Raw genomic sequence first — 27,023 nt, forward strand, 5'->3', positions numbered from 1 at the left:
AAAAAGAAAAAAATAAAAACCCCCAATTAAACACTAAATTGGAAATCCTGAAAACTAAAGATGAGATGAATAAAATTGAAAGTAAGAAAACTATTGTGCTAATAAATAAGACTAGGAGTTAGTTTTATGGAAAAAAAACAATAAAATAAGCATTGGTTAATTTGATTTAAAAAATTAAGAAGAAAACCAAATTACCAGCATCAAAAATGAAAAGGGAAAATTCACCACCAAAGAAGATGAAATTAAAGCAATTATTAGGAGCCATTTTGCCTAATTATTTGCAAATAAATCTGATAATCTAAGTGAAATCAATGAATATTTACAAAAAATATAAATTGCCTAGATTAACAGAAGAGGAAACAGAATACTTAAATAACCCTCTTTTGGAAAAAGAATTTGAAGAAGCCATCAATGAATTCCTTAAGAAAAAATCCTCAGGGCCAGATGGGTTCCAAAGTGAATTCTACCAAACATTTAAAGTACAGTTAATTCCAATACAATGTAAATTATTTGGGAAAAATAGGCAGAGAAAGATTCACACCAAATTCCTTTTACAATGCAAATGTGCTGCTATTACCTAAACTAGGATGAGCTAAAACAGAAAGATGACTACAGACCAGTTTCCCTAATGAATATTGATGCAAAAATTTTAAATAAAATATCAGCAAGGAGATTATAGCAATATATCATAAGGATCATGCACTGTGACCAGATGTAATCTATATATGAATGCAGGGCTCGTTCAGTATTAGGAAAACTATCTGCTAATTGGCTGTATCAATAACCAAACTAACAAATCATGTGATTATCTCGATAGATACAAGAAAAGCTTTTGACAAAATACAGCATCAATTCCTATTAAAAACACTAGAGAGCATAGGAATAAATGGAGTTTTCCTTAAAATGATAAGCAGTATCTATCTAAAACCATCAGCAAGCATTTTATTTAATGGGGGTAAGCTAGAAGCATTCCCAGTAAGATCAGGGGTGAAACAAGGATGCTCATTATCACCAGTTTATTCAATAATCTACTAGAAATGTTAGCTTTAGCAATAAGAAGAAAAATAATTGAAGGTGTTAGAATACATAATAAAGAAAAAAAAACCTATTACTTCATAGATGATGTGATGGTATACTTATAGAATCCTGGAAAGTCAACTAAAAAACTACTTGAAACAATTAACACCTTTAGCAAAGTTGCAGCATAACCCACATAAATCATCAGCAGTCCTAAACATTACCAACAAAGCCCAGCAGCAAGAGATAGAAAGAGAAATTCCGTTTAAAATAACTGGAGACTATATAAAACACTTGGGAGTCTACCTGTGAAGACAAACCCATAAACTATATGAACACAGTTACAGAACACTTTTCACAAATAAAATAAGATCTATACAATTGAAAAAATACCAGGTGTTCATGGGTAGGCCAAGCCAATATAATAAAAAAATGACAATTCTACCTAAATTTATTTACTTATTCAGTGTCATACCAGTCAAACTAACAAAAATATTTTATAAAACTAAAAAAATAATAATTCATTTGGAAGAACAAAAGGTCAAGAATGTCAAGGAAATTAATGAAAAAAATGTGAAGGAAAATGGACTAATCATATTAGATCTGAAACTATTATAAAGTGGCAATCATCAAAACTGTTTGGTACTGGCTAAGAAATAGAATGGATAGGTGGAATAGATTAGGCACACAATGCTAAGTAGTAAGCGGCTGTAGTAATCTAATGTTTGATGACCCAAAGACCCCAGCTTCTGGGACAGAAACTCAGTATTTGACCAGAACTGCTGGGAAAATTGGAAAATAGTATGGTAGAAAGTAGATATTTACCAACATACGCCGAAAACCAAGATGAAGTCAAAATGTGTACATGATTTAGACATAAAGGGTGATACCATAAGCAAATTAGGAGAGCAAGGAATAGTTTATCAGATCTATGTAGAAGGGAAGAATTTTTGACCAAACAGGAGATAGAGAGTATTATTGGATGTAAAATGAATAATTTCAATTTATTAAATTAAAAAGTTTTTACATAAGCAAAACCAGTGCTGCCATGATTAGAAGGAAAGCAGAAAGCTGGAAACAGGATCTCTGATAAAGGCCTGATTTCTCAATTATATAGAGAACTGAGTCAAATTTATAAGAATACAAGTCATTCCCCAATTAGTAAATGGTCAAAGGAGATGAACAGGCAGTTTTCAGATGAAGAAATCAAAGGTATCTATAGTCATATAAAAAAATGCTCTAAATCACTATTGTTGGAGAAATGCAAATTGAAACAACTCTGACATATCATCTCACATCTTGCAGATGGGTTAATATGGCAGAAAAGGAAACTGATAACTCTTGCAGGGGATGTGGCAGAATTGGGACACTAATATACTGTTGATGGAGTTGTGAACTGATCCAAGCATTCTAGATCAGTTCTGGAGATCAGTTTGGAACTATCCAAAGGGCAATCAAACTGTTCTTACTTCTTGATCCAGCAATACAATTACTAGCTAGGTCTGTATTATAAAGAAATTTAAAAAAAAAGGTTAGGGGGAAGGACCTATTTGTACAAAAGATATTTATAGAGCTCTTTTTGTGGTGGCAAAGAATTGGAAAATGAGGGAATGCCCATCAATTGGGGAATGGCTGAACAAGTTGGCGCATATGAATATAATGGAATAGTATTGTACTATAAGAAATGACAAGCAGGAGGAAAGACCTACATGAACTGATGCAAAGTGAAGTGAGCAGAAACAAGAGGACATTTTACAAAGTAGCAACAACATTGTGCTATATGATCAACTATGATAGACTTAGCTATTCTCAGCAATACAATGATCCAAGACAATTCCAGAGGACTCATGAGGAAAAATGCTATTCACATCCAGAAAAAGAAATGATGGAGTCTGAATGCAGATTGAAGCATACTATTTTCACTTTATTTTTTTCATGTTTTTTTTCCCTTATGGTCTGTTTCTTCTTTTATAACATGACTAATGTGGAAATACGTCTTACATGATTGTACATATATAACCTGTATCAAATTGCTTATTGTCTTAGAGAAGTGGGAAGGAAGGGAGGGAGGAAAGGAGAAAATTTAGAACTCAAAATGAAAAAAATACGTGTTACAATTTGTCTTTACATGTAATTGGAAAGAATAAAATGAAAAAAAAATGCCTCATTTGTTGAGCAACATGTACCTGCAGAGTATTTCCAGACAACACTTCGCTTTATAGAATTAGATATTTTGAGGTATAGATCCACTGTAAATGTTACAAGTAAAGTTTTGAAGAATAATTTTTAAGAATAAAGGAACCATCTGTTAATAATTAACTGTAAGTTAATTGTGTAGTCATAAGAGCCAATATAAGAATACATACAGGAGAAGTTTTAGATTCAAGAGGATTATTTAAGGCAGAATACAAATGAAGTTGTTCAGAATCATAATGGACTATTTAAAGCAGAAATCTCAAAAGAGGATTTATATTGGACAGGTTTGTAGCCTCAAGATATATTATAGCTTTATTCAAAGGAATATGTAATCAGATTAATACTTTTGTGAATGAGAAGCAAAGATTTAGATAGCACTCATCTGTTCAAATGACTATAAATTTAAAAACAAATATGCAATTTGTTTGAACCCATTGGAACAGAAGAATAGACTGAGATAAGTAAACTTAACCCTACTAAAGTTTTGTGACTGATGCAGTTAGTTATGAATTTCATGTATAAAATGTGGTTACTAATGCGTATATTAATCCTTATAACTGTGTCTCATACATTGAGGTACAGTGAGGATTAATAGGTAATTAGTTAACAATTTTATAGTGCTGTAATATTTTTAAGTCAAAAGTGTTTAATAAAGTTTTAATTAAATATTTTACTAGCTTTGTAGTAATACCTGATGCTTAGGTAAAATATGTTAAGTCTTCTAAGCAATTTAATAAATTGAGATTATAAAAACTAGAAAAAACATAGTAAATAACTTTGTTCCTGCTAGGTATCTATTAATTCTCTTTTCAGTGCCTGTTATTGTGGAGATGTTAAAAGCATCTACATTATCTAAGAAATATACAGTAACAGATTATATATCTGGAATTTAGCTTGTAGATTGATCAAAGAACCAAGAATTAGGAAATAAGAAAAAAAGCCTCTGAGTAACCCAAATAAGTTTCCCAAAGTACATGTTGTGGTCCACTTTGTCCTGAAGCCCTTACTCAGATTATCTACTAGTTTATTTTATTTTCAAACACAGTAGTTGAAAAGTAACAAATTAGAACAAAGGAGAGGGCCTATAATATGTGTAAGCATAATGATACAGAGAGCAATGTTCCTTGGCAGCCTTAACTTTGTGGGAGTAGAGAAAAACTACTGTAGAAGGCAGATGAAAGAATCTAAACAGTATAGCAACCTGGGACTTTTTCTTATAGCAGCATCTAATCCTGTTCTGTATTACTACATGGTATAGGTATTGTTCTTGAAGGAGGCATTGTGGCCTCATGTACTGGATGAGGAATCGGGGAGACCAGTGTTCAAATGTGACCTGTGACTTCATTAAAATGCCAGGTCACCCATTAGAATCAAGAAACTCCCTTACCTACAAAGTAATAGATAGTTACAATCTGCCTTGATAGAAGGAATACCTGTACTTAAAAAATCCTAGAACTGTGATATGTTGACAATTATTGATGGCTCCTACTAATGTATTATCTATTGAGGCATATTGAGTATAGGTGGTTTTAAAATTCATGGATGTGTGTAATACGTTTTACAAAGATTTTCATCATTGCTCCATTTTTAAAAATTATTTAAGGGGGCACTTTTCTCTTTCAGGGAAAACTCTCCATCTAGAATTATTTCTTTTTCAAGGATTCTATGTAATTAAGGTTTTATTGTACTCACTAATTGGAATAGGATTTTGTTGTCTTTAGATTTACAAAATCTCTAGATATTCATAGAACCATTTTAGAGCTAGGAAATGACTTTTGAAATCATTTAATAGAAGCCCCCAATTTTACAGACAAACTAAAACAAGAGAAATTAATGAGTTAACTGTCTAAGATCATACACTGTTTTAGCACACAGATTCACAGTCAGTTACAGAATTTTAGAGTCGGAAGGGATCTGAGCAACCAATACCTGAAAAAGAATTCCTGATAACACATATCTAACAAGTGGTCATCTGGCATTTGCTTGAATAGCTCCAGTGAAAGGAAACTTGTCACTTCTTTTTTTAAATTAATTTATTTTTAGTTTTCAACATTCATTTCCACAAGATTTTGAATTCCAAATTTTCTCTGCATCTCCCCTCCCCCCACCCCAGATGGTGTGCATTCTGAATACCCTTTCCACTAATCTGTCCTCCCTTCTATCACCCGCCCCCTTCTCTTATCCTCTTCCCCTTCTATTTTTCTGTAGGGCAGGATAGATTTCTATATCCCTTTTCCTGTATATCTTATTTCCCAGTTACATGTAAAAACAATTTTTAACATTCTTTTTTACAACTTTGAGTTCCAAATTCTTTCCCTTCCTCCCTCCCCACCCACCCTCATTGAGAAGGAAAGCAATTTGATATGGATTATACATGTGTAATCATGCAAAACACATCCATAGAAGTCATGTTGTGAAACACTATGTTTCCCTCCATTCTATCCTGCCCCGTTTTTTCTGTGCTCTTCTTTGACCTTGTCCCTCCTCAAAAGTGTTTGCTTCTGATTACTCCCTCCCATGATCTGCCCTCCCTTCTATTATCCCCCTTCTCTTATTCCCTTTCCCTCTATTTTCCTGTAGGGTAAGATAGATTTCCACACCTAATTGAGTGTGTATGTTATTCCTTCCTTAAGCCAAATCTGATGAGAGTAAGATTCACTTATTCTCTCTCACCTCCCCCCTCTTCCCTTCCACTGTAAAAGCTTTCTCTTGCCTCTTTTGGGTGAGATAATTTACCCCATTCGACCTCTCCTTTTCTCCTTCTTCCAGTACAATCCTCTCTCACCTTTTAATTTTATTTTTTAGATATCATCCCTTCACATTCAACTCACCCTGCAAGCTCATTTTTGATGAGTTTTTGATGATTTTCTTGCATCACTCTCATTTCTCTTCCCAGTTTTTCCTCTACTTCTCTTACTTGCTTTTCAAAATCCTTTTTGAGCTCTTCCATGGCCTAAGACTGATTCATATTTTTCTTGGAGGCTTTGGATGTAGGAGCTTTGATTTTGTTGTCTTCTTCTGGTTGTATGTTTTCATCTTCTTTGTCACCAAAGTAAGATTCTATGGTCTGACTTTTTTTGTGCTGTTTGCTCATGTTCCCAGCCAGTTATTTGACTTTTAAACTCTTTGTTAAGGTAGAACTCTGCTTCCAGTGTGGAGGGTATTCTGTCCCAAGCTTCAGGGGTTTTGTGCAGCTGTTTTCAGAGATACTTCTAGGGACCTGTAAATTTTACATACTAACAAGGTGGTATGATCAAAGGAGAGGTGCAGTAGACCTTTCATATTAACCATTCAGGTTGTCTGGGGCTGGAAATTTGTTTCCCCTTGTCTTTTTATGGTTCCTGCTGCGCTAGAATTTGTTTAGAGCCAGTTTTTACAGGTATTTGGGGGAGAGCTCAAGCAAGTCACTGCTTTTACTCTGCCATCTTGGCTCCGCCCCTCGAAGCTTGACACTTTTTAAAACAACCCATTCTAACTTTTGAGCGGCTCTAATCATTAGGAATTTTTTCCTGCCATCAATCCTAAATTTCCATCTTGGCAATTTCTATCCATTGCTTCTGGTTTTGCCTTCTGGGGCCAAGCAGAGTAAATCTAATTCCTCCTTCCACATGACAACCCTGAAAGACACCTGAAGACGCTATCATATGCCCACTGAATCTTTTCTCCCCCAGGCCACATGCCCTCATTTCTTTTTAACCAGTGTTCATATGTCCATGAACTGAAGTTCTTCACCATCTTGCTTACCATCCTCTAGATACTTTACAGCTTTTCAAAATCCTTCCTGACTTGTGATGCCCAGCACTAGAGCACAGTGCTCCAGATATTAGCTTACCTGTACATCATACAGTAGAATTATTACTTTAGTTTTGGAAGCTATGTCTTACTTTTAATGTAGTCTAAAATTGTGTTTGCTTTCTTGATTGTTGTATCATGCTATTGACTCATGTCTTTTTCAGACAAGTTTTTATCCAGCCTTGCCTCCCCTGTCTTGTACTTGTGAAGTAAATTTTTTGAACAAAATATAAGACTTGACACTTTAACCATGGTAAAACTTCATATTCTTAGTCCTGTATTCCAGTGTTCTAGCCTTAGCAGCTTCTCATCATCTGCAGATTTAGTAAGCATACCATCTATGTCTTTATCTAAATCAATGTTAAATGCTGAATAGAATATCAAGAACAGATTCCTTGGGTACTCTACTGGAGACCTTCTACGTTCATATGAGCCATTATTTATTCTGTGATTCTGGTGAGCCAATTGCCATTCCAGTTCAACCACAATTGTTTCCAGAGAGTCTCATAATAGATTTATTTCATTTTGGAAATCTCCAGCCTATAGCTCTACTCCTTTTATACTGGCCAGAACTGGACCTATGAATCCCCCCACCCCCACAAGCAACACACAGGGGAGTGTTGTAAAGTCCACTGCTGAGGATACTGTTGCAGGGAAAGCAGGATTGGACAGAGAAGAGCTTATCCTACTGCCATCTAGGAAGCCTCTTATTTTAACTGATTCTTTTTACCAGTGGTTCTTTTTGGGTATAGCTCTGGGTAATGAGATTTTCATTTCCTTCTTCCTTTGGTTGTAGCTGAGAACTTCTGTCTATGAGTTGTTGTGTTTGTATTATTAGTGTTGATTTGTCTTGGTTGGATTGCTAGATAGTTCTAATTGATCCTGAAATTCAATTCAGTTGAGTGAGCTAAATGCTTATATACCTACTATGTGCAAGACATAGTTCTAGGTGCCCAGGATGCAAAGATAAACATCAAACAGTTTAGAAGCATACCTTTTATTGGTAGTATAAAACCACCTCAGGCTCTTCCTGACCTCTCTCTGTTAAGGTCACCACCCTAATTGTAGTCAACTAGGTTGAAGTCATCCCCAACTCTTCTTGCTTTTAATCCTAATCTATTTTTAGTCATTTACCAAGTTGTGTTGATTCTACCTCCACATCTCTTGAATCTGTTCCCTCCCATGGCCACTACTACAGTTAAGATCTCAATCTCCTTTTTGCCTGGACCAGAGGTTTCCAAACTTATTTGGCCTACCACCCCCTTTTCCAAAAAAAAAAAAAAAATTACTCAGCACCCCTCTGGAAATCTACTTCTTTAATCCATTAATTTTTTTTTATATTTGCATAATTTCCAAAAATATATAAAATATTTTTAAAAGATGCACCTTAATTTAACATTATTTTGTAAATTTGTGGGTTTTTTCCCCTGCATTGCAATTTTGATGGTGCAATATTGCATTATGTAACTGCATAATATCATATCGTAAACAAGTTATTACAGATACATATTCCTGCTGATGCATGCTGGACTTCTTGACAATGCACAACATGCTCATCTGCCAATACTTGCTAATTAAAACCTGTCAGTGGACTTGACCACTGATCATAACTTGTATTTTGCGTGTTTATTTGGAAATTTATGTAATCACTATGACTTTAACTCCGTTACACAACAGATGAAGCACGTAGGAATGGTTTTTCACAATTTCTTATCTTCTCTTCTTTACTTATGCTTCCATTGCCCCTTTATTTTTATTCAATATGCCCCAATTGCATCTGAGGCTGCTACTGCCCCACCTTGGATTGTTCCAGGCCCCCCCAGGGAGTGGTACTGACCACTTTGGGAACCTATGGCCTTGACTATTGCATTATTCTCCTTATTGTTCTCTCTGAGTCAAGTTTCTCCCTTTTTCCACACATCTTCCACACAGCTCCCAAATTGGGGGTTAGGAATAGGAACTGCACCTGTGACTTCACTTGTGTATGAAGTTCCCAGCTGACAAAACTTCATCTACTGATGAAGTTCAACACCTTCTCTTCAACTTAAGAGTATTAGAGAAGGGCCTGGAGCAGAGGTGTCAAACTGCAGCTCAGAATTCCTGAGTACAGCCTGAAGTAGATTAAAATGTAATTGGGAAATGTTTAATGAAATAAGTAAAAATACAGTACAACACAGAAAACCACACACTAGCATTATCAAAATCAATATGCTGTGCACAGAGATCTCTTTCTATTCTAGTTTGAAATCATTAACCTGGAGAACTAAGAGGTAATGTGACTTGCCCAGGGTCACAAAGCCAGTATATGTCAAAGGCTAGCTTTGAACCCAGTAATAAGTAGGAGATTATTATTAGAATTTTTTAAAACTGTGTTAATATTCTTCATGCTCAAATGTACCATAAAGATATTTTATTCATTTTTATTTGAAAAATGTTTTAAGAATATACTACCATCATTTTGATGGGGATTATTTTTCTTTGGTAATTTTGTATTTTTCAGTGTTTATCTGTATTTTTTTCTTTCAAAGAAACTTCATTTTAGCACTGTGGCTTATATTCATGCCAGCATGGGTATTCTAGCCTTTCTGAGGGCAGATATAAATTATTCTCTACATTGACACATCCTTTAAAATTTATTTTAAAAGTTAAAATATAGTATGTCCAGTATATCAGAGGTTTTGTAGAAATTGGAGGGAAAACTAAAGAATCGGCCCAGAAATAGAAATGGAAAATAATAGGGAGAGTTATATAGATGTTTTGAATCACATATCCACATATAATAGCAAATTGGAAACTTTGCTTCAGAACAATGCCATTCTATCTAAAATGCTTCGTAAATAGCAATATTCTTTTAATATGTTCATGCTTCATCATACTTCATACAGTGATTGTTGCAAACCTTATCTTCTCCAAGTCTCTCATACCACTGTACTCCTTGCCTTTCAGTAAAGAACCCCACTTTCTACTTTACGAAAAACATTAAAAGCATCCATCATGAACTCTGACTTTGTTTCATTTCAAAACTATCTCCCATATTCCTGTCCTTTGTTTCAGTCACTGAAGAAGTGACATCTTTCTTTGTTAAGGACAAATCCTGTGCCCTTGATCCTGTTTCTTCCCATCTCCTCTGGGGGGTGCCCCCTTCAGTCATTTTCAGTCTTTCTCTCTGTGGCAGTCTTCCATGTGCATATCTGTCTTCTTCACTGCTGTCCACAAACATAGCCAGGTCTTTCTCATCCTTAAACAAATCTTCACCACCATCCTCTCCCCATCCTTTCACAGTCAAACTTCTAGGGGGAAAAAAATCTATAGTAGTTGTTGCCCCTTCCTTATCTCTTACCGTCTTCTCTATTCCTGCAATCTTATTTCTTACCCCACTATAGAATCTCAGGGTTTTAAGGGAACTCTTTTTTTTAATTAATTTATTTTGATTTATGGCATGTGGCCCACACAATCCCGAGTATGTCCCAAGCCAGATTAGAATATAGTTCCTAACTGCTTTTAATATGTTGAAGTAGTAATAATAATAATTATTTTTACATATGTATGTATCAACATATGTGGTTTTCTAAGTCAGTATGAGGCCTATAGGGAGCCTTTTGTACAGTTTAGTGGCCCATATTTCTATTTGAGTTTGATACCACTAGCCTAGACTACTGAGAGGTTTAAATGACTTAGCTGTGATCTCACAGCCAGGATATGTCAGATTTGAGATCAGGTCTTTTGTCTCCAAGGCTAGCTCTCTATTCATGATGGCAATGTAGCTTTTCACTCTGTATAGAAAATGTATACAAAGTTAATAAATAATTTTTGGAAGGCAGGGATTAGTTGTTGAAGAGATCAGAAAAGGCTTCATCTAGGAGGACGCATTTGTGATAAATTCTGAAAGGAACTAGTTCTTCTGAGAGTGTAAGTTGGAAGAAATGCGTTCCAGGTGTGAGAGACAGCCTGTGCAAAGGCATAGAGATGGAGATGCACTATTTTGTATGAATAGAGGAACATCAAGTGGAACCATTTGGTTGAAGAATAGTTTGTGAAAGGCAGTAATTTATAACCAGCTTGGAAAAGTAGGCCAGACTCAGATTATGAAGGGCTTTAAATGCCAAGCAAAGCAGTTTGTATTAATCCCAGAGGCAATAGGGAGGCACAAAAGCTTTTTGAAGAGAACTGTTACAGGAAAAAATTGTAATTCAGATTAAAAGGGACTGAGAAGTGAGTGAGAGGCAAGGAAGTGGAGCTAAGAAGTATAGAAATGTTTTTTTTAGAAGTTTGGCTGTGTAAAGATGGGAGGCATTTTGGATGATAGTTTAAGAGAATGGTAGGATTAAGGAAAGGTTTGGGAGTTTTTGTTTGTTGTAAGATGCAGGAAACCTGAACATGTTTATAAGCAGCAATGAAGAGATTGGAGATTAGACCAAGAAAGGAGATAATTGCCCATTTTGTATCAGTATTGGGAAGACACTATCTAATTCTTTCATTTAACTATTTTAATCTAAGTGTTAAAATTTGCTTTGTAGTTACGGAGTGTTGCTGTGGGAACTACTTACAGGAGAAGTTCCCTATCGTGGCATTGATGGCCTTGCTGTGGCTTATGGAGTAGCTGTCAATAAGCTCACTTTGCCCATTCCATCTACCTGTCCTGAGCCATTTGCTAAGCTAATGAAAGGTATCTCTTTGCAGCTTCTGTGTCTTGTGTATTTGTGGGGAAAATGGAAATAGCTCATTAGATTTTTGTTTTTGTTGTTAGGGAAATTAAGCTTGTGATTTAGATTTTTTAATGGTAGCAAGTAAATAGCTATTATTTACCTTAGTTTAATTCAGTTCCTACTCTTTGATACAAGATATACTATCTTTAGGGAACTATTCCTTAAAACAAAACCTAGTCATATCATTGATTCAGTTATATAAGAACATCTTATTAACAAATCTCAGTAAATTATCCATCAATTATAGTAGAATTCCAATACAATATTTATATGCTCCTAAATCTATCATTTTAAATTCCTCCTAACGATCAAAAAGCCACTTTAAAATCTCAACAGACATCCCTCTGGCACAATGTAGGTTATTTGATCAATTACCTAACACTTCTTAGCCAGGGGTCTGTTAGGTGTTTTATTTCTTAAAGATTCCTTTATGGATGTAGAACTTCCATTTCTTTTGTTTGGGTTCATACAACATTATTTGGATCATGGTGACTTAGATGGTCAAATTCCAGAAATTCATTTTATGGCATGAAAGTCCTCAAATTAAATAAATTATTTATTTTAATATCACTATCAAATAATAATTACGTGAGGCACTACTTGGACACTGTGCAAAATAAATTATTTTGTTTTAGACAGGAAATAGTCAACATGGGTCAGTACTGATGGCAAATATTAAAATGAAAATATTTTAGTTAAATCGATGATATGAGCCTTTTGTTCTAAAATAGGGGAGTAATCTCGTAAATAAACCAAATTTTTCCAAGCTATGGAATTGATGTGATTCTGATTTATTATAGAATGCTGGGAGCAAGATCCTCACATTCGGCCATCATTTGCTTTAATTCTTGAACAGCTGACTGCCATTGAAGGGGCAGTTATGACTGAAATGCCTCAAGAGTCCTTCCATTCTATGCAAGATGACTGGAAACTAGAAATTCAACAAATGTTTGACGAATTAAGAACTAAGGAAAAGGTAAGTAGAATCAGTTTTCTGATTATGGAATATATATATTTTAAATCTCTAAGAAAATTATAAGCTAATAACATTTGTTAATTTTAACCTATAATAATCCCCAGCAGCTTTATTGATCATTGCTTTCATGCAAAACCTCTTTACTCAGAACATGTAAATTTTGAAATGGAGTATGATGATAAATTCATCAACATTTGGTTTGGAAGAAAAATTATTAGGCTTTTAAGAGTTGGTGTCATAAAATACACAAAGAAAAGAAATTAAAAGGACAAAGGAGAGATATTGGGAAAGTTAGTTCTGTTTATGTAGCCTAATTTCTCAATCAGAATAGGTTTCCTAGTGGGAAAAGTTTAAATGCTGACTTGTTTTATTCTTTATTTAATTTTTTTTTAATTTTGGTTGATTTTTTTTCTTTTTGTATCACCTTCATGTCCTAGTATATTTCTGCCTCTTTTCCCTCACTTCTACAAAGAAAGATGCAGGGTGAGATGCTTATATTCTTTTCAAGACTATATTAAATATTTTAGGTATAAATTTTTAAAAGCAAGAAAATGAACTAGGTATTTTCACAATATTTATCCATTCCATGGATCAATATTTATTTGTTCTGCCTTTAGTTAAGTGAGTTCAGACCTCTAGTTAAGCCAGGCATAGTGGCACACATCTGTGGTCCTTGCTACTGAGAAGCTAAGGCTGATGGATATCTTGAGCTTGGGAGCTTCAGTGGACTAAGCTAATTGGACGTCTGCACTAAGTTTGGCATTAATATGGCAAACCTACAGGAGGGGAGGTAGTGTGGAAAGAAAACCGAGTAGGTCATACCTCCCATAGCAGTCATAATGAGACTAGGCCCATGAGTGGCCCTTGCACTTCCATCTTGGGTGAAATGGAGAGACCCAGTCTTTAAAAAAAAAAAAAAAAGTCTAGTGTATTAAGAAGTCACTGGTCTATGCTAGTACAATAAATATCTAGGCTGCTCAGTCAAACTGAGATCTGTTAAAAATCTTAACTCAAAAAGGCCAAGGTCTCCCATTGTGTCCAGGGCCATCTCCAGTGGTCCGATCTATATCTTCTCACTGGACCCATTTGGCTCCGGAGGATAAAGTAAGACTGGTGACTTTGCACGGCCCCCCTCACTTAAATCCAATTCACTTGAATGTCATGGCATCACCTCCCTGATGTCATGGTCCTCTTCAGGAACGAAAGACAAACAATAACAGCAACAAATATCTAGGCAACAGAGCAGCAGGAAATATTGTGATATTTGTGATATTAAAAATCTTTTTCTTTTTTATTTCTTTTTTTGTTTTTGTTTTTGGTCCAGACATGTGATTTCTTCACTGTAGGGAATTCCTGGTGAGAAACTTCTTTCACCAATGTATTTTTGCAACTATTATGCAACTTAACAGTCTTAAAGATTTGTTCCATGTTTAGGGACAAACAATATACCCATATTATGTCTTCTCAAACCCTTTCTCCTAACAGGCCCTACTCCTTCTCAGCTCCAAACTGAGTATTAGAAGACACAGCAGAATAGGATATTCTACAATTTTCTTTGAAACCCCTGCTCCATTCTCAACAAACTTCTTATATCCTTGAACTTTTCAACTAACTTTCCTTTTACTAGTTCTCTGTAACTAAAACCACATTCTATTTTAAGGACCTCATCTCTTGGACTTCATTTCACTGGGTCCCTAAATCCTCCCACTCACCCTGAACTCTAGAGGCAAGGAAGGAGGGAGTGGACTACTCCTGGTGCTTCACTGTTCCTTCCAGGACATGCCACCATCTGTCAATGATCTTTCTTCTTTTTGAGTTCCATGAAATTTGTTTTCCTCCTGTTCCCATGCTTGCTGATGCCATTTACTGATCTGTAGTTAGTTCTTCTAATTAGATCAACATATCACTTCTTAGCTCATCTATTCCTCTCTACCACATCCCCTGTCATCCTCCTTGGAGGATTCAGTGTTTATGTTGCAGATCCTTCTTAACCTAAGAACACAATTCTTTAGCCTCTTGTGCATCTTGTTTCAGTTGAATATGTATCCAGTGACACCAAGACTCAACTACAAGTTCTAATAGGCAGAAGTAAAGAAGACAGAAGAGTCACCTGTGAGGACCTGATTAGGGTGACGGCATCTATAGGAGTTGGGAGGAGGAGATGGTTTAGGGGACAGATGATGAATTTGCTTTAGATGTGATGAGTTTAAGATGCTCATGGGACATCTAGGTCAAGATAGATATCTATCAGTCAGTTGGAGATTTGGAATGGAAGCTCAGGAGAGAGATGAGGGCTGAATATGTAGATCTGAGAGTTGTCTTTAGAGCAATGATATTGAATCCAATTATTTGGTGGTGAGATCACTGAGATGATGGAAAGAGAGCAAAGAAAGAGGGCCTGGGACCAAACCCTAAGTTTTACACACAAGCATTAGGGGCAGGATATGGATGATAATCCTTGAAGGGAAACTGAGAAAGAGTGGCCGGACAGGTAGGAGAACTGGGAGAAGAGAGTGTCACAAAAACCCAGGGCGGATAGAGTATCCAGAAGAGGGTGATCAGTGGTATCAAAAGCTATACATTGGTCAAGAAATAATGAGTACTTATTAAAAAAAAGTCATTGGATTTAGCAATAAAGACATCATTTTTAACATTGGAGAGAGAATGGTTTCAGTTGTGATGGTATCAAAACCCAGACTGCAGGTGGTTTAGAAGTTAGTGGTGGATGAAAAAGTAGAGGCAAGGTATATAGACAGCTTTTGCTAAGAATTTGGCTATGAAAATAAAAAAAGTGACTGGACATATCTTTTTGAGAAAAAAATTAAAACGGTCAAATTTAGATATCTGCCTTCTGTTTATTTTTTGGATTTTTGATAGTGCATTTTTGCCTTTACTTTATTTTTGAGCTGTATTATATGAAACAAAAATGTAGCTTTTTGCAAGCTTCTGGATTTATTTGTAGTTTTTACAGTACTTCTTTTCCAGTTTGTAAATTTTATCTTTTTTTTGGATGGTATAAAAAGTATCATGTATGTGTTCTATCTCATTTTCTTGTTCATTTCTTAAGGTAGGAGATATAAGACTTTGAATTAATGGTCAGTAACGTGGCTCTTGTCTTTGTGTTATTCAGTAAATTCTAGGCCTCCATAGATACTGGTTCCTCCTGAGATTCTTGGCTTTTTATCTGTGTGTGTCTGTCTTTGTGCATGCGGGCATACACCTGTCTTTGAACCACTGTGAGAAATAATGTTACTGTTAATTATTAACATCTGTTGCCAGGAACCTGGATTTTCCATTGCTAGAATGACCAGTGCCAAGCAGTTAAATAAATATTACAACTGGTAATCTGACCAACTGAAAGAATTAATTCTCTGTGTGCTTTATAATTTGAAAGTATTCAAAAAGACCCTAATACCCACAGAGGTTTTTGATTTCTTTTTGAATGTTTAAAATCTCCTTAGAGGAAGGATTTTTACCCCCTTATTTTACCTTTTGATCTTCTATTTTCTCTTAAACAGAGTTTTTAAAAAGCAGCTTTTTCCCACAGATCCTTTCGTTTCAAGGAGAAGGTAAACTTTTTCTGCTTCCTCTTACCTATCTAGTCTTTCTTATAACAGAGACCCTCATTTTTGAGAGGATATTTCCTCTGCTCAGGACTTTAAAAATAATTATTCTTTCAATTACCAATTATGACAAAAAAAGAAGCAAAATTCAGTCCTTTCTCTAGCTCTATTATACTGCATCTAATTTAACATCAGCATGTTGATTAAAAAAACATTGCTATGGGGCAGCTAGGTGGCACAGTGGATATAGCGCCAGCCCTGAAGTCAGGAGGACCTGAGTTCAAATCCGGCCTCAGGCCAAATACTTGTCACTAACTAGCTGTGTGACCCTGGGCAAGTCACTTAACCCCAATTGCCTAAAAAAACCCAAACAAACAAAATAAAAAACAACATTGCTAGTCAGTAACTATGGGAGAGATAGTAGGGAAAGAGGTAGGCACTGGACCTGTTATTTCATTGATATAGAGAATTTCCAGATGATGAAATTCTCTCTACCAATATAGGTTGGAACCTTCTCTGCAATTTATAATCTTAGAGAGTTGCTTAGAGCCCTGAAAAGGTTAAGTGATTTGCTTCTGAATCACACAGCCATTATGTGTCAGAGGCAGGATTGGAATTCAGATATTCTTGGCTCCAAGGCCAGTTTTCTGCCTATTAAGGAGAAATAATGCTGAATTAAATTACGAAACTGAATAAAAACCATCAAAGTGTAACTAAGCTAGAGTAAAACTAACTTGCAATAACTGGAGGATGTCTAGATTGAAAAAAATGAACAGGTTGAATTGTACTATATTTTTTAAATTAATTTATTTTGAATTATCAACAATCACTTCCATAAGCTTCTGAGCTTCAAATTTTTCTCCCCCTTCCTTCCCACCTCCCTCCCCAAGATGGCATGCAATCTAATATAGGCTATACATATACATACCTATTAAACATATTTTCACATTAGTGATGTTGTAAGTAAGAATTAGAACCCATAGGAGGAACCACCAGAAAGAGGAAACAAAACTCAACAAAAAGAAAAAAAATAGCAAATAGTATGCTTTGATCTGCATTCAAATTCCATAGTTCTTTCTTTGGATGTGGATAGCATTTTCCATCATGAGGCCTTTGGAGATGTCTTAGATCCTTGTATTACTGAGAAGGGTTAAGTCTATCAATATTAGTCATCTCACAATGTGGCTGTTATTGTGTACAATGTTCTCCTGGTTCTGCTCACTTCACTTAGCATCAGTCCATACAAGTCTTTCTGAAGTCAGCCTGTTCATTATTTCTTATAGTACAATAACATTCCATTACATTGATATACCACAACTTATTCAGCCATTCCCCAATTGATGGGCATCCTCTCAATTTCCAATTCTTTGCCACCACAAAAAGAGGTGCTATAAATATTTTTGTACATGTGGGTCCTTTTCCCATTTGTACAATATTTTTAAAGAAATAAATTTAATTCATAAACAGGGATTAACATTTACCAAAGTTATTAAGTAGAAGAATTAATAAATTGCTAAAGGTGAATGGTATTTTGTACCCAGAAGTCATTTGAAGAAAGCTAGGGTGCTTCACAGCATTTGAAGTAAGTTTGCCCTTCTGTCCTGCAATCTTATTTATATTGTCTATTGAGAAATCTCTTTCCCCACGCTTTTCCCGTTGGTTTTGAAAAAGTAAACTTCTAGCTAAGGTAGAGTTAGTTGGATCTAAATTAGGGAAATTGTTCTGTATTGATTTGCTACCATACTGTAGTAGTGTTTGTTTTTTTAATTTTTTTTTTTTTGGTGGAAGCAGGGTTTTTTGGGATTGTTTTCTGTGAAGATTTGGAATTAGATTGCCATTTGAATCTGTCTGCGAATACTTTCTGGACAAGGGGTTTAGGGAAGATTGATGTTATTTGAGTTTCCTCAGCCTCATTTTCTTTTGTGAATCTATCTTATGTGATGTGGTTCTCCACTAAGGAACCTCTCCTCCTTTAAGGTTCATACTATCCAAATGTATGTGTAAATATACAATAGGTATATTTAAAATGTGACTTGCTTATATGGTATAAGAAACTATAATACAAAGTGTATAGCTACATATATAACTAACATTTTATCTGAAAAGATAGCTGTGGTTTCTAACAAAGACACTCTTAATAGACTGTTCTAAGATGAAATGTGGCTGGAGCTGTGTAAATGGAAGCTTATAAATTTCTTGCTTTTTCTGCAGGTGCTTGATTTATTAGTGGGGTGATCTAGAAAAGAAAGTAAAATGGTATAGCACTAAAGGGAGTATTAATGTCCTAGATAAAGGCCAAAACACGGGGCAAAAGTTGAGAGAGAACATTGTTTAAAATTATAGAATTGCTTAGATATAATGTTGAATTAGTAATTAGTAAGATGAAACACTCTATGGATTTTCTTTAGTTCATACATTGTCTTTTAAAAAAGAAATCATTACTATTGGCAAATCATAAATCATAAAGTATTTTAACAGAATTTTATTATCTACTGTTTAAATCCATAAAGATTTGGAAATAAAGGTGAACTTTACAAATGAGTGTTCCCTTCTCTTAGACTTATATATGAAATTCTGAGGTGATATACTAAAATGTTTGATTGATAACCACACTTGAGTTTTTAAGTTTCCTTTCTCTGTGAGTAGTTCTGTGAACATAAACTTAAGTTGCTAATGATTAAGGAAGTCTTGTTCAGTCTGTCTGTAAAGAATCCTTTTGGGGGCAGCTAGGTGGCTCACTTACTAGCTGTGTGACCCTGGGCAAGTCACTTAACCACCATTGCCCAACAAAAAATAAATAAATAAATAAAAAATAAAGAATCATTTTGTAATGTGAATAATTTCCTAAATTCATCTGTTTTGTAAGTTTGGATTTTTTCTTAGTGGGTGTATTTAAAATGGATCCCAGTGAACCATGTTGGTATGTTATCACCTGCATGAGAGGGGCCAGGTCAAGAGAGTTTGTACATATTAGAGAAATACAAAGAGCAAGACTGAGCCTGTGCAGAGGCATTTGAGTTTAGCCTAAGTTAATAATTATGTACTGAAAAAGTCTTAGCACTGACTTTCTCACCTACAAAGCGATCTGCCCTTTGAAGACTGGAATTTCTGCGTAGTTGAGGGGGCAGGAAAGAGATAGATCAACATTTCAGTTTTGCAGGGGATAAGGCTCTTGGTAGAATAATAACTTATTTGGATACATAAAAGATCAGAAATGTAATGTTTTCATACCTTAATCCAATTTATTGTATATATGTGGGTTTGAACGTACATGTCTACGTATGGACATGTGACTTTTTTGTCTTGTTGTAGGAGCTGCGGTCCCGTGAAGAGGAGCTGACTAGAGCAGCCCTTCAGCAGAAGTCACAGGAAGAATTGTTGAAGAGGCGCGAGCAACAACTAGCAGAACGAGAGATTGATGTTTTAGAGCGCGAACTCAACATTTTGATATTCCAGTTAAATCAAGAGAAGCCTAATGTAAAAAAGAGGAAAGGAAAATTTAAGAGAAGCCGTTTAAAACTCAAAGATGGACATCGGATTAGTTTACCCTCAGGTGTGATTTTGACTTGAATTTTCATAGATTTTTATGTGTATTTAAAAGAGAAAAACAAGTCTGTCTGAAATTTATTATGTATTGACACAAAAATGCCCTCGGTCTTTGGCCCAGGTTGTTTGTGTGTTTGTTTGCTTGTTTTTGACCCAGTTTTAACATATTTAAGTCATTTAAACAATTTTCTGAATCTCTACGTTTTTGGAGAAAGGGGAAAAGATGGTTTTAAATCCTAAAGTTGGATATATTTCCTTACCTCTTCCATGTGATTATAATGAACTGTTTATATGTTCATAAGAAGTAGCATAAAGATAGAACTATATTTTCTTTCTTCTTTTGTAGTTGACTGGTACCTATGTATGATATGTCAGAACCATTGAATTCCAGAGTTGGAAAATATCTCAGGGGCCATCTAGTCCAATGTATAACTGTTCAGCATCCCAGCAAATAATCCATCAGCAGTTGCTTGTTGGTTGACTGCTGCCTAGAGAATTATTGAAATACTACAGAAATGCTGTAGTATTTTAAGGTGAATTATTTTGGCAGGTGGCACTGTGTGGTGCAGCAGATTGATGGATTTGGAGTCAGAGGCCCTGGGTTTGAATATTGGATCCCCTACTCTTGCCAACTTTTAGCCATAGCAACAGGCACACCAGTTTCCTGAACTTTCTCTTGCTTCATAATGAGGGTTGGAGAGCCTGTGCAGATAGATGACTGCCCCAGGATGCCCTTTGGACAAGCTGAACCCTTCCCCAGGATACAAGGCAAGCAAGGCACCCTGACCTCTACTTGCTCCTGACTGCTTTGAGAATGGCCTTCTTGGGTCTCACAGAGCACATTTTCATTTGCCAGGAGGCCAAACCTCAAGGGAAGATCTTGAACATTTTCTTCTCCTGTCTCATTCAAAAAACTTCTATCTAACTCTGGGCTCACTGCTCACTTTTTAGAAGAGTCTCCACATCTTAGTGATCCTGAACTCTTGGTGGCAGCTATGCAAACCCTATTCTTCATGCTCATCTTGCTACTGCCTCAGGCCTATCCACTCTAGCCTTCTATTGCCCCACTCCAGATCTGCCTGCCCTTTCACTGTACCCTCTGGAATTCCTGCTGCATAGATAAAAGTTTCCTTTCCTCTTAAACTTCTTTCTTTCTCATGCCTTCAGCTTTTTAGCCCTCACAGGAACACAGCTCCCTTCCAAAGACATATGTTCACTCATCACTCTTTCCAGTACTGTCCTCACTTTCTCTCCCAACTCTGGTCATGGTGGAAGAGTGAAAGTACTGTCTGCTCTCCATTAATACTCACAGACCCTCCGTCTCCTATAATCACTAAGGAACCTCTCCTCCTTTAAGGTTCATACTATCCAAATGTATTACTGAGTCTGCATCCAGGTGGCTGAATGGCAATTATTTATCAACATCTAGGATATTTTCCTTCCTTCCTCAATGAGTTCAGTGCAAGGTTCATAGTCTTTTTCTCCTCCCCATCTCCTGCAATCCTGTTAGGAGATTTAAAGATACATATTGATGCTCCCTCAAATACCCTAACTTCCCAGTTTCAATTCCCTTGACTCCTCCACCATACCTCAGCTATACGCAAAAATAGTCATACGGTTAGTCTTGCCATCTCCCGTAAATGTTCTGTGTCCTTGTCCGTGAACTTTGAAATTCCTTTATCTGATCATAATCTTTTATTACTCCATCTTTCCCATTCTTCATCCTCTCTGTGACCTCCATTCCCTCCACCCCTCTTATCTTTTCCCGGGTATCACTGTTGCACTGGCTATACTATCTTCCCTTCTCTATATCTAGCCCTTGTTGAACCAACTCAAGTCTGCTACCCATAATCTTGAATTTCTTGTACCTTTGTCCTATCTTGCCTTGTCAAATCCCAGCCCTGAATTACTCTAGCCGCGTCTCTCCTTCACTTTTATTCACTTGCTCCTGTGGAGCTGGAGAGAATCTAGAAACTGTGCTGACTGGGTCTTCTACAAATTTATATTAACTGACAGGACCTTCATTACAGCAAACAGATCTTCTGTTCTTCCCTAATCACTTCACTGTCCCACTCTTCACAATACCTGTTCCAGATGTTCCTGTCTCTCCTTGAGTTTTCCAGGCATTCCCTTTCATTGTCTCATTAACCCTTTTACTCTCTTACAAGGTCTTACAAACCCTCTGTAATCTGTCTTCTGACCTCATCATTTAGCTGTAACTACCCTCTTCAAAGTCATTAATGATTTTGTAATTATTAAGTCTAAGGGTCTTTTCTCAATTTATCATTCTTGATTTCTCTATAGCATATGGCACTGTTGATCACCTTCTTCTCTGTATACTCTGCCTTTTAAACATTCCTTTCTCTTAGTTCTTTTTCTGTCAGTCTGGCTGCTCCTTCTGAATATTTTTTTTTTTTTTTGCCTTTCCTTCATCAATGTCACATGCCCTAGCTGTTGGTATTCCACAAGGCTGTACTCTGGACCCTCTTCCCTTTTCCCTCTAGTCTAACTCACTTTGTTATCTCCTCAGCTCCTGTGGGTTCAATTATTATCTCTGTGCAGATGATTCCTACATCTGTATACCCAGCCTTTGACTCTCTCCTGAGTCCCACATTGCCAACTGCCTTTTTGACATCTTGAACTGGATGTTAAATCAGTCTGTTTCATAGACATAGCAAACACAATATGTCCAAACCAGAACACATTCTCTTTTCCCAAAAATCCTCCCATCTTCCCAACATTCCTACTACTGTCAAAGAAGCCATCATCCTCCCAGTCACCCAGACTTGTATCTTTGGTATCTTCCTCAACTGTTAATTTGCCCTTGCCTCATATATCCAATCCATTGTCAAATATTGACATTTGTACCTTAACAGCTTCTGTCCTGTATGTCCATTTCTTTCCTTTCACAGAGCCTCCACCTAGTTTAGGCCTTATCACCTCACCTGGAGTACTGCAAAAAACCTGCTAGTCATTCTTGCTACCTCAAATCTCTCCCTCTTCTAATCCATCTTTCACTCAGCTGCCAAGATGATTTTTCTAATACACAGGTCTGACCCTGTTATCTGCCAGCTTAATAAGTTGCTGGTGACTCTTTGTTACCTCCAGTAATATAAAGTCCTTTGCTTAGTGTTTAAAGCTCTTCATAACTTGGCTCCTTTCTGTGTCTCCAGTCTTCTTAGGCCTTACTCCCCTCCACATACTCACTGGTTCAACTACCCTGGCCTAATTTGCTGTTTTTCATAACACTTCATCTGTGGACCCTACATCTTGGCTGTTCCCCCAACCATAGGATGCTCTGCCCTCTTAGTTCTGCTTCTTAGTTTCCCTGGCTTCCTACAAGATACAGCTCAAACCCTACCTTCTGCGGGAGGCCTTGTCTGGGCCCCCTTGCTTCTAGTAATTTCCCCTTTCAAATGACCTGCTATTTACTCATATATCTGGTATGTACATAGTTATTTACATGCTGTCTTCCCCCTTAGAATGTAAACTGTTCTTACCTTTCTTTGTATCCTCAGTCTTTTGCACTGTGCTTGGCATATAATAAGTGAATAATCAATATTTCTTGGCTGACTGACTGACAAGACTTTTATCTTCTCGTCTTTGGGGCCTTCTTCTTTAATGTGTCTGAAAATATTTAGTAAGACTATCTCAACCAAGCAAATATGTTGTCTTTGCCACTTACTACCCTAGTAACCTTGCACAAATCATCTAAACCTTTTGTAAAATGAAAGGATTGAACCACTGGGCTCCCAAGTCTCTTTGAATTCAAAACCTATCTGTCTTTTACTTATTTATTTATTTACTTTGAACTCTGAATCTAGAATCCTGTTTTTCACTTTAGGGAATATTTGAGAAACTTATGTTTAAGAAGTATTTTATAGAAAAAGTGATAATGTACCAACCCAAGTCTGTAATCTTCACTTCACAGAATAATGAAATATAACTCAATATACTTGCTTTCTTCTTAAAGTGTACCTTGGCTTACATCCAGAGAAGATAAAGATAGTCTTAAGTTCATATCAGATTTATTTCATTCCAGGATCATACTTCATGGGTCTTTTTTCTTTATCTGAGGAAAGGAGACATTTTTGGTCAAAAAATAAATCAACTTGTCAGCTTTTAACTTTCAGGTTGGCTCTTGAAAAGGGAGTCCTAATTGAACTATAATTAAAATTCTAAAACAATTCCAGCATGGTGTAGTGGAGAGCAAATTTGGAGTCAGAGGACCTGGGTTCAAATTCTGCCTCTGACTCCCTATGTGATCGTGAGCAAGTGACTTTCCCTTTCTGGGTTTCAGTTTCTATATTTGTAAATGGAGAAGGATGGACTAGATGATCTCCATGGTACCTTTTGGCTTTTGATATGTGCTCCCTTTTTTCTCTGAAAAGAATAATAAATTTTTAGTTCTGTTACATAAAACCCAACATTGCTATTTACTTATCAGTCCACAAGATGGTGCTGGGTTGTTATAAAACCCACTCTCCTCATCTGTCTTAGTCTCTTCCCTGCTCTCCTACTCCCCTACAAATATAATAGATGATGACAGGAATGCCTAGAAAGTATAATAGGTAAATACTAAGATGATTTTTTTCATTTTTGAAGGTTTAAATGTCTTGAAAACTGAAGAGAGATTGGGGCAAATCTTTAAAGTAAAAGCACTCACATTTTTTGAAATAGTCAAATTATTTATAGAAATATTCATATTTTAGTCTTGTTGATAATAAATAGCATGATAACATTTATGCTTCAGAAGATCCATAATTTTGTCATTTGGGGTACTGTCTCCATCTGATGTGCATCACCACACCAGTAAACATTCTTCAAAGGTTTGCTATCAAAGTGTGTCATCAGTTGGTGGTAAGGTGATGGTAATGAGCCATTCTGAACTTAGGCTAGTCCTTAGTCAGCAAATTTAAGATCAGTAAGCACATAATAAGTGCCTATTCTGTGCTAGCGTTGGGCGCTGAGGATGCAAAGATGAAGGTGAAACAGTCCTTTCTTTCAAGGATCTCTCAGTCTCTCTAGGGAAACACTAGCATGGTACATTGGTAAGCATCCTGAATGTGCAGTCAACTGATCTGAATTTGAATCTCAACTCTGTACTCAGTACCTGTGTGACCTATGGCAAGTTATTTAGTCTCTCTGGGCCTCAGTTCCTTCTCTTCAGTTGAAAAGACTTCAGTCAGACTACCTCTGAACTCCTTCTAAGCTCTGAATCTATGAGTCTGTGATCCTAGATACAAAATAAATAGAGATTAACTCCAGAGGGACGTCTCTGGCAACTCGGGTAGGGTGGGGCAATCGGGAGAGTTCACCTCTCATGCAGGAGGTGGTGTTTGAACTGGAAATGGAGCGAATCTAGAGATGCTAAGAGGCAGAAGCCATCCTCAGACTCCCACCAGAAGTCTTTACTTTTTTGTGTAGGATTCACCTCTTTAAGGAGGAAGTGATTAGAATTATTATGATAGTAGAGCTTTTTACCAGGCATCAGTGAAACGTTGTTTTTTTTTTTTTAAATAAAATACATTTATTATTGTTTTGCCTCTGAAATGGAAGCGTGTATATTCTCATAGATCTAGAGCCGGAAGGGCCTTTGAGGCCAATCCCCTCATAATGCAGACGGAGAAACTGAGGAGAGTGACTTGGCTAAGGTCACACCGATATTTAGTAACAGGCATGATTTGAACCCAGGCACTCGAATGCTCAATCACCAGTGCACACCTTTATCATGAAAGGTCAATCTGTATGCCATCTGAAGGGATGGACTTTGATTCATAGATTTAAGTTCTGCTTCTAGAAAATAAAGCATTTAAGAGGGATTGTACTTTTAGGCAAAAGTGGCATTGTGGTTTGTTTGCTTGTTTTTCAACAAAAACACTTGGAACTCTTTGGAGAGAAAGGGACTCTACTTCTACTAGAAATTAGCTGATGTCTTCTTGTTAATTTTGTCCTTGCAGTTTGCCTGACCTGTATTTAATACTTTCAAACAGTCATATTCTCCTGCTCATGCAATAGAATGCAACAACAATGCTTATCTTCTGTTAAGAAAGAACTTAAGACTGTTTTCTTTTCGTTGTATCCTGTTATACGCTATTTATCCCAGTGTACTACTGGGCCGTTTTTCTTACTTATTGGTTTTATGAATTCCCACATTCCACTTACAATGAATTTATAGGCAAGACTCCAGTGCTATAAATTAAGTTCAGAAGATGTATTCTTTTGAGGAAAGAGCTATGGGTTATGTTATTTGCCATTTCCTATACTGTTTTTTTTTGCTTGATTTATATGCCAAAGAAATAGGTGTACAAGACTTAATTTATATACCTGCAATGAAAATTCAGTGTTATTTACTTTTTTTATCCAACAGATTTCCAGCATAAAATAACAGTGCAGGCGTCCCCAAATTTGGACAAACGAAGAAGTTTAAACAGTAACAGTTCTAGTCCACCAAGTAGTCCAACAATAATTCCTCGGCTTCGAGCTATACAACGTAAGCTATAGATTTCTTCTGTCCTCAGTCACGCTCATCTTCTCACTATTATATAAGTCTAATTAATTATAATGATTGTTTTGAACCAATAATAATAAAAAAATGTTTAATGCATTGTGAGCAAATATATATGTTCTTTAGCTATTTTGGAAAATAAAAGTTGGGCTTGGGTTCCTGAGAAATCACAGAATTTCAAAATGGGCAGGGACCTGAGAGGCCATTCAGTCTCCAACCCGTATCTGAATAGGATCCGATTTATAATGCCCTAGCAAGTGACCATCTGGCCTTTATTTGAAGACCTCTAGTGAAGGAAATTCACTACTATCTCAGGAAACTGTCCTTTTGTGGGATAGCTGTCACATTTCTTGGATTCAGAGTTAGTATTTTCAGATTCAGTACAGTTCCTTAAATACCAAAAGGAGAAAAAACAAAACTACACAGCTTTAGATATTTAGATGAATACTACAATATTATGGTAGTCTTACTGGGTAGATGAAGATTTTGAAGTAGAATGAAGAGTTTGAGAAATTATTTTATAATTTTATCATTATCTTGTAAGATAGGATATTTAACTCTCTCACCTCAAGATTAACAGTCTAGGAAGTATTTAGATTTCTCTCTCTCCCTTCTGCTCTTCTCCCCTAATTGCCTCTTTCCACTCCCATTCCCCCTTTCTACCTTTTCTCTCCTTTCCTTTTCCTCTTCTCAGAAATAGTTACGATTCTTGGAGAAAG

General features: G+C 36.2%; 1 protein-coding gene across 1 annotated transcript in view; it reads left to right on the forward strand.

Annotated features, from left to right (window-relative positions):
* LOC114049458 (mitogen-activated protein kinase kinase kinase 21-like) overlaps positions 1 to 27,023 on the forward strand; it is a 108,638-nt gene that overhangs the window by 69,688 nt on the left and 11,927 nt on the right. Inside the window, 4 exon segments of the mRNA XM_027870707.1 lie at positions 11,523 to 11,671; positions 12,512 to 12,687; positions 19,563 to 19,803; positions 26,167 to 26,289. Of these exon segments, the coding sequence (XP_027726508.1) occupies positions 11,523 to 11,671; positions 12,512 to 12,687; positions 19,563 to 19,803; positions 26,167 to 26,289 (689 nt within the window).

Source organism: Vombatus ursinus, unplaced genomic scaffold, assembly GCF_900497805.2.
Source record: "Vombatus ursinus unplaced genomic scaffold, bare-nosed wombat genome assembly UNPS02014798.1, whole genome shotgun sequence".
NCBI classification, from domain to species: domain Eukaryota; kingdom Metazoa; phylum Chordata; class Mammalia; order Diprotodontia; family Vombatidae; genus Vombatus; species Vombatus ursinus.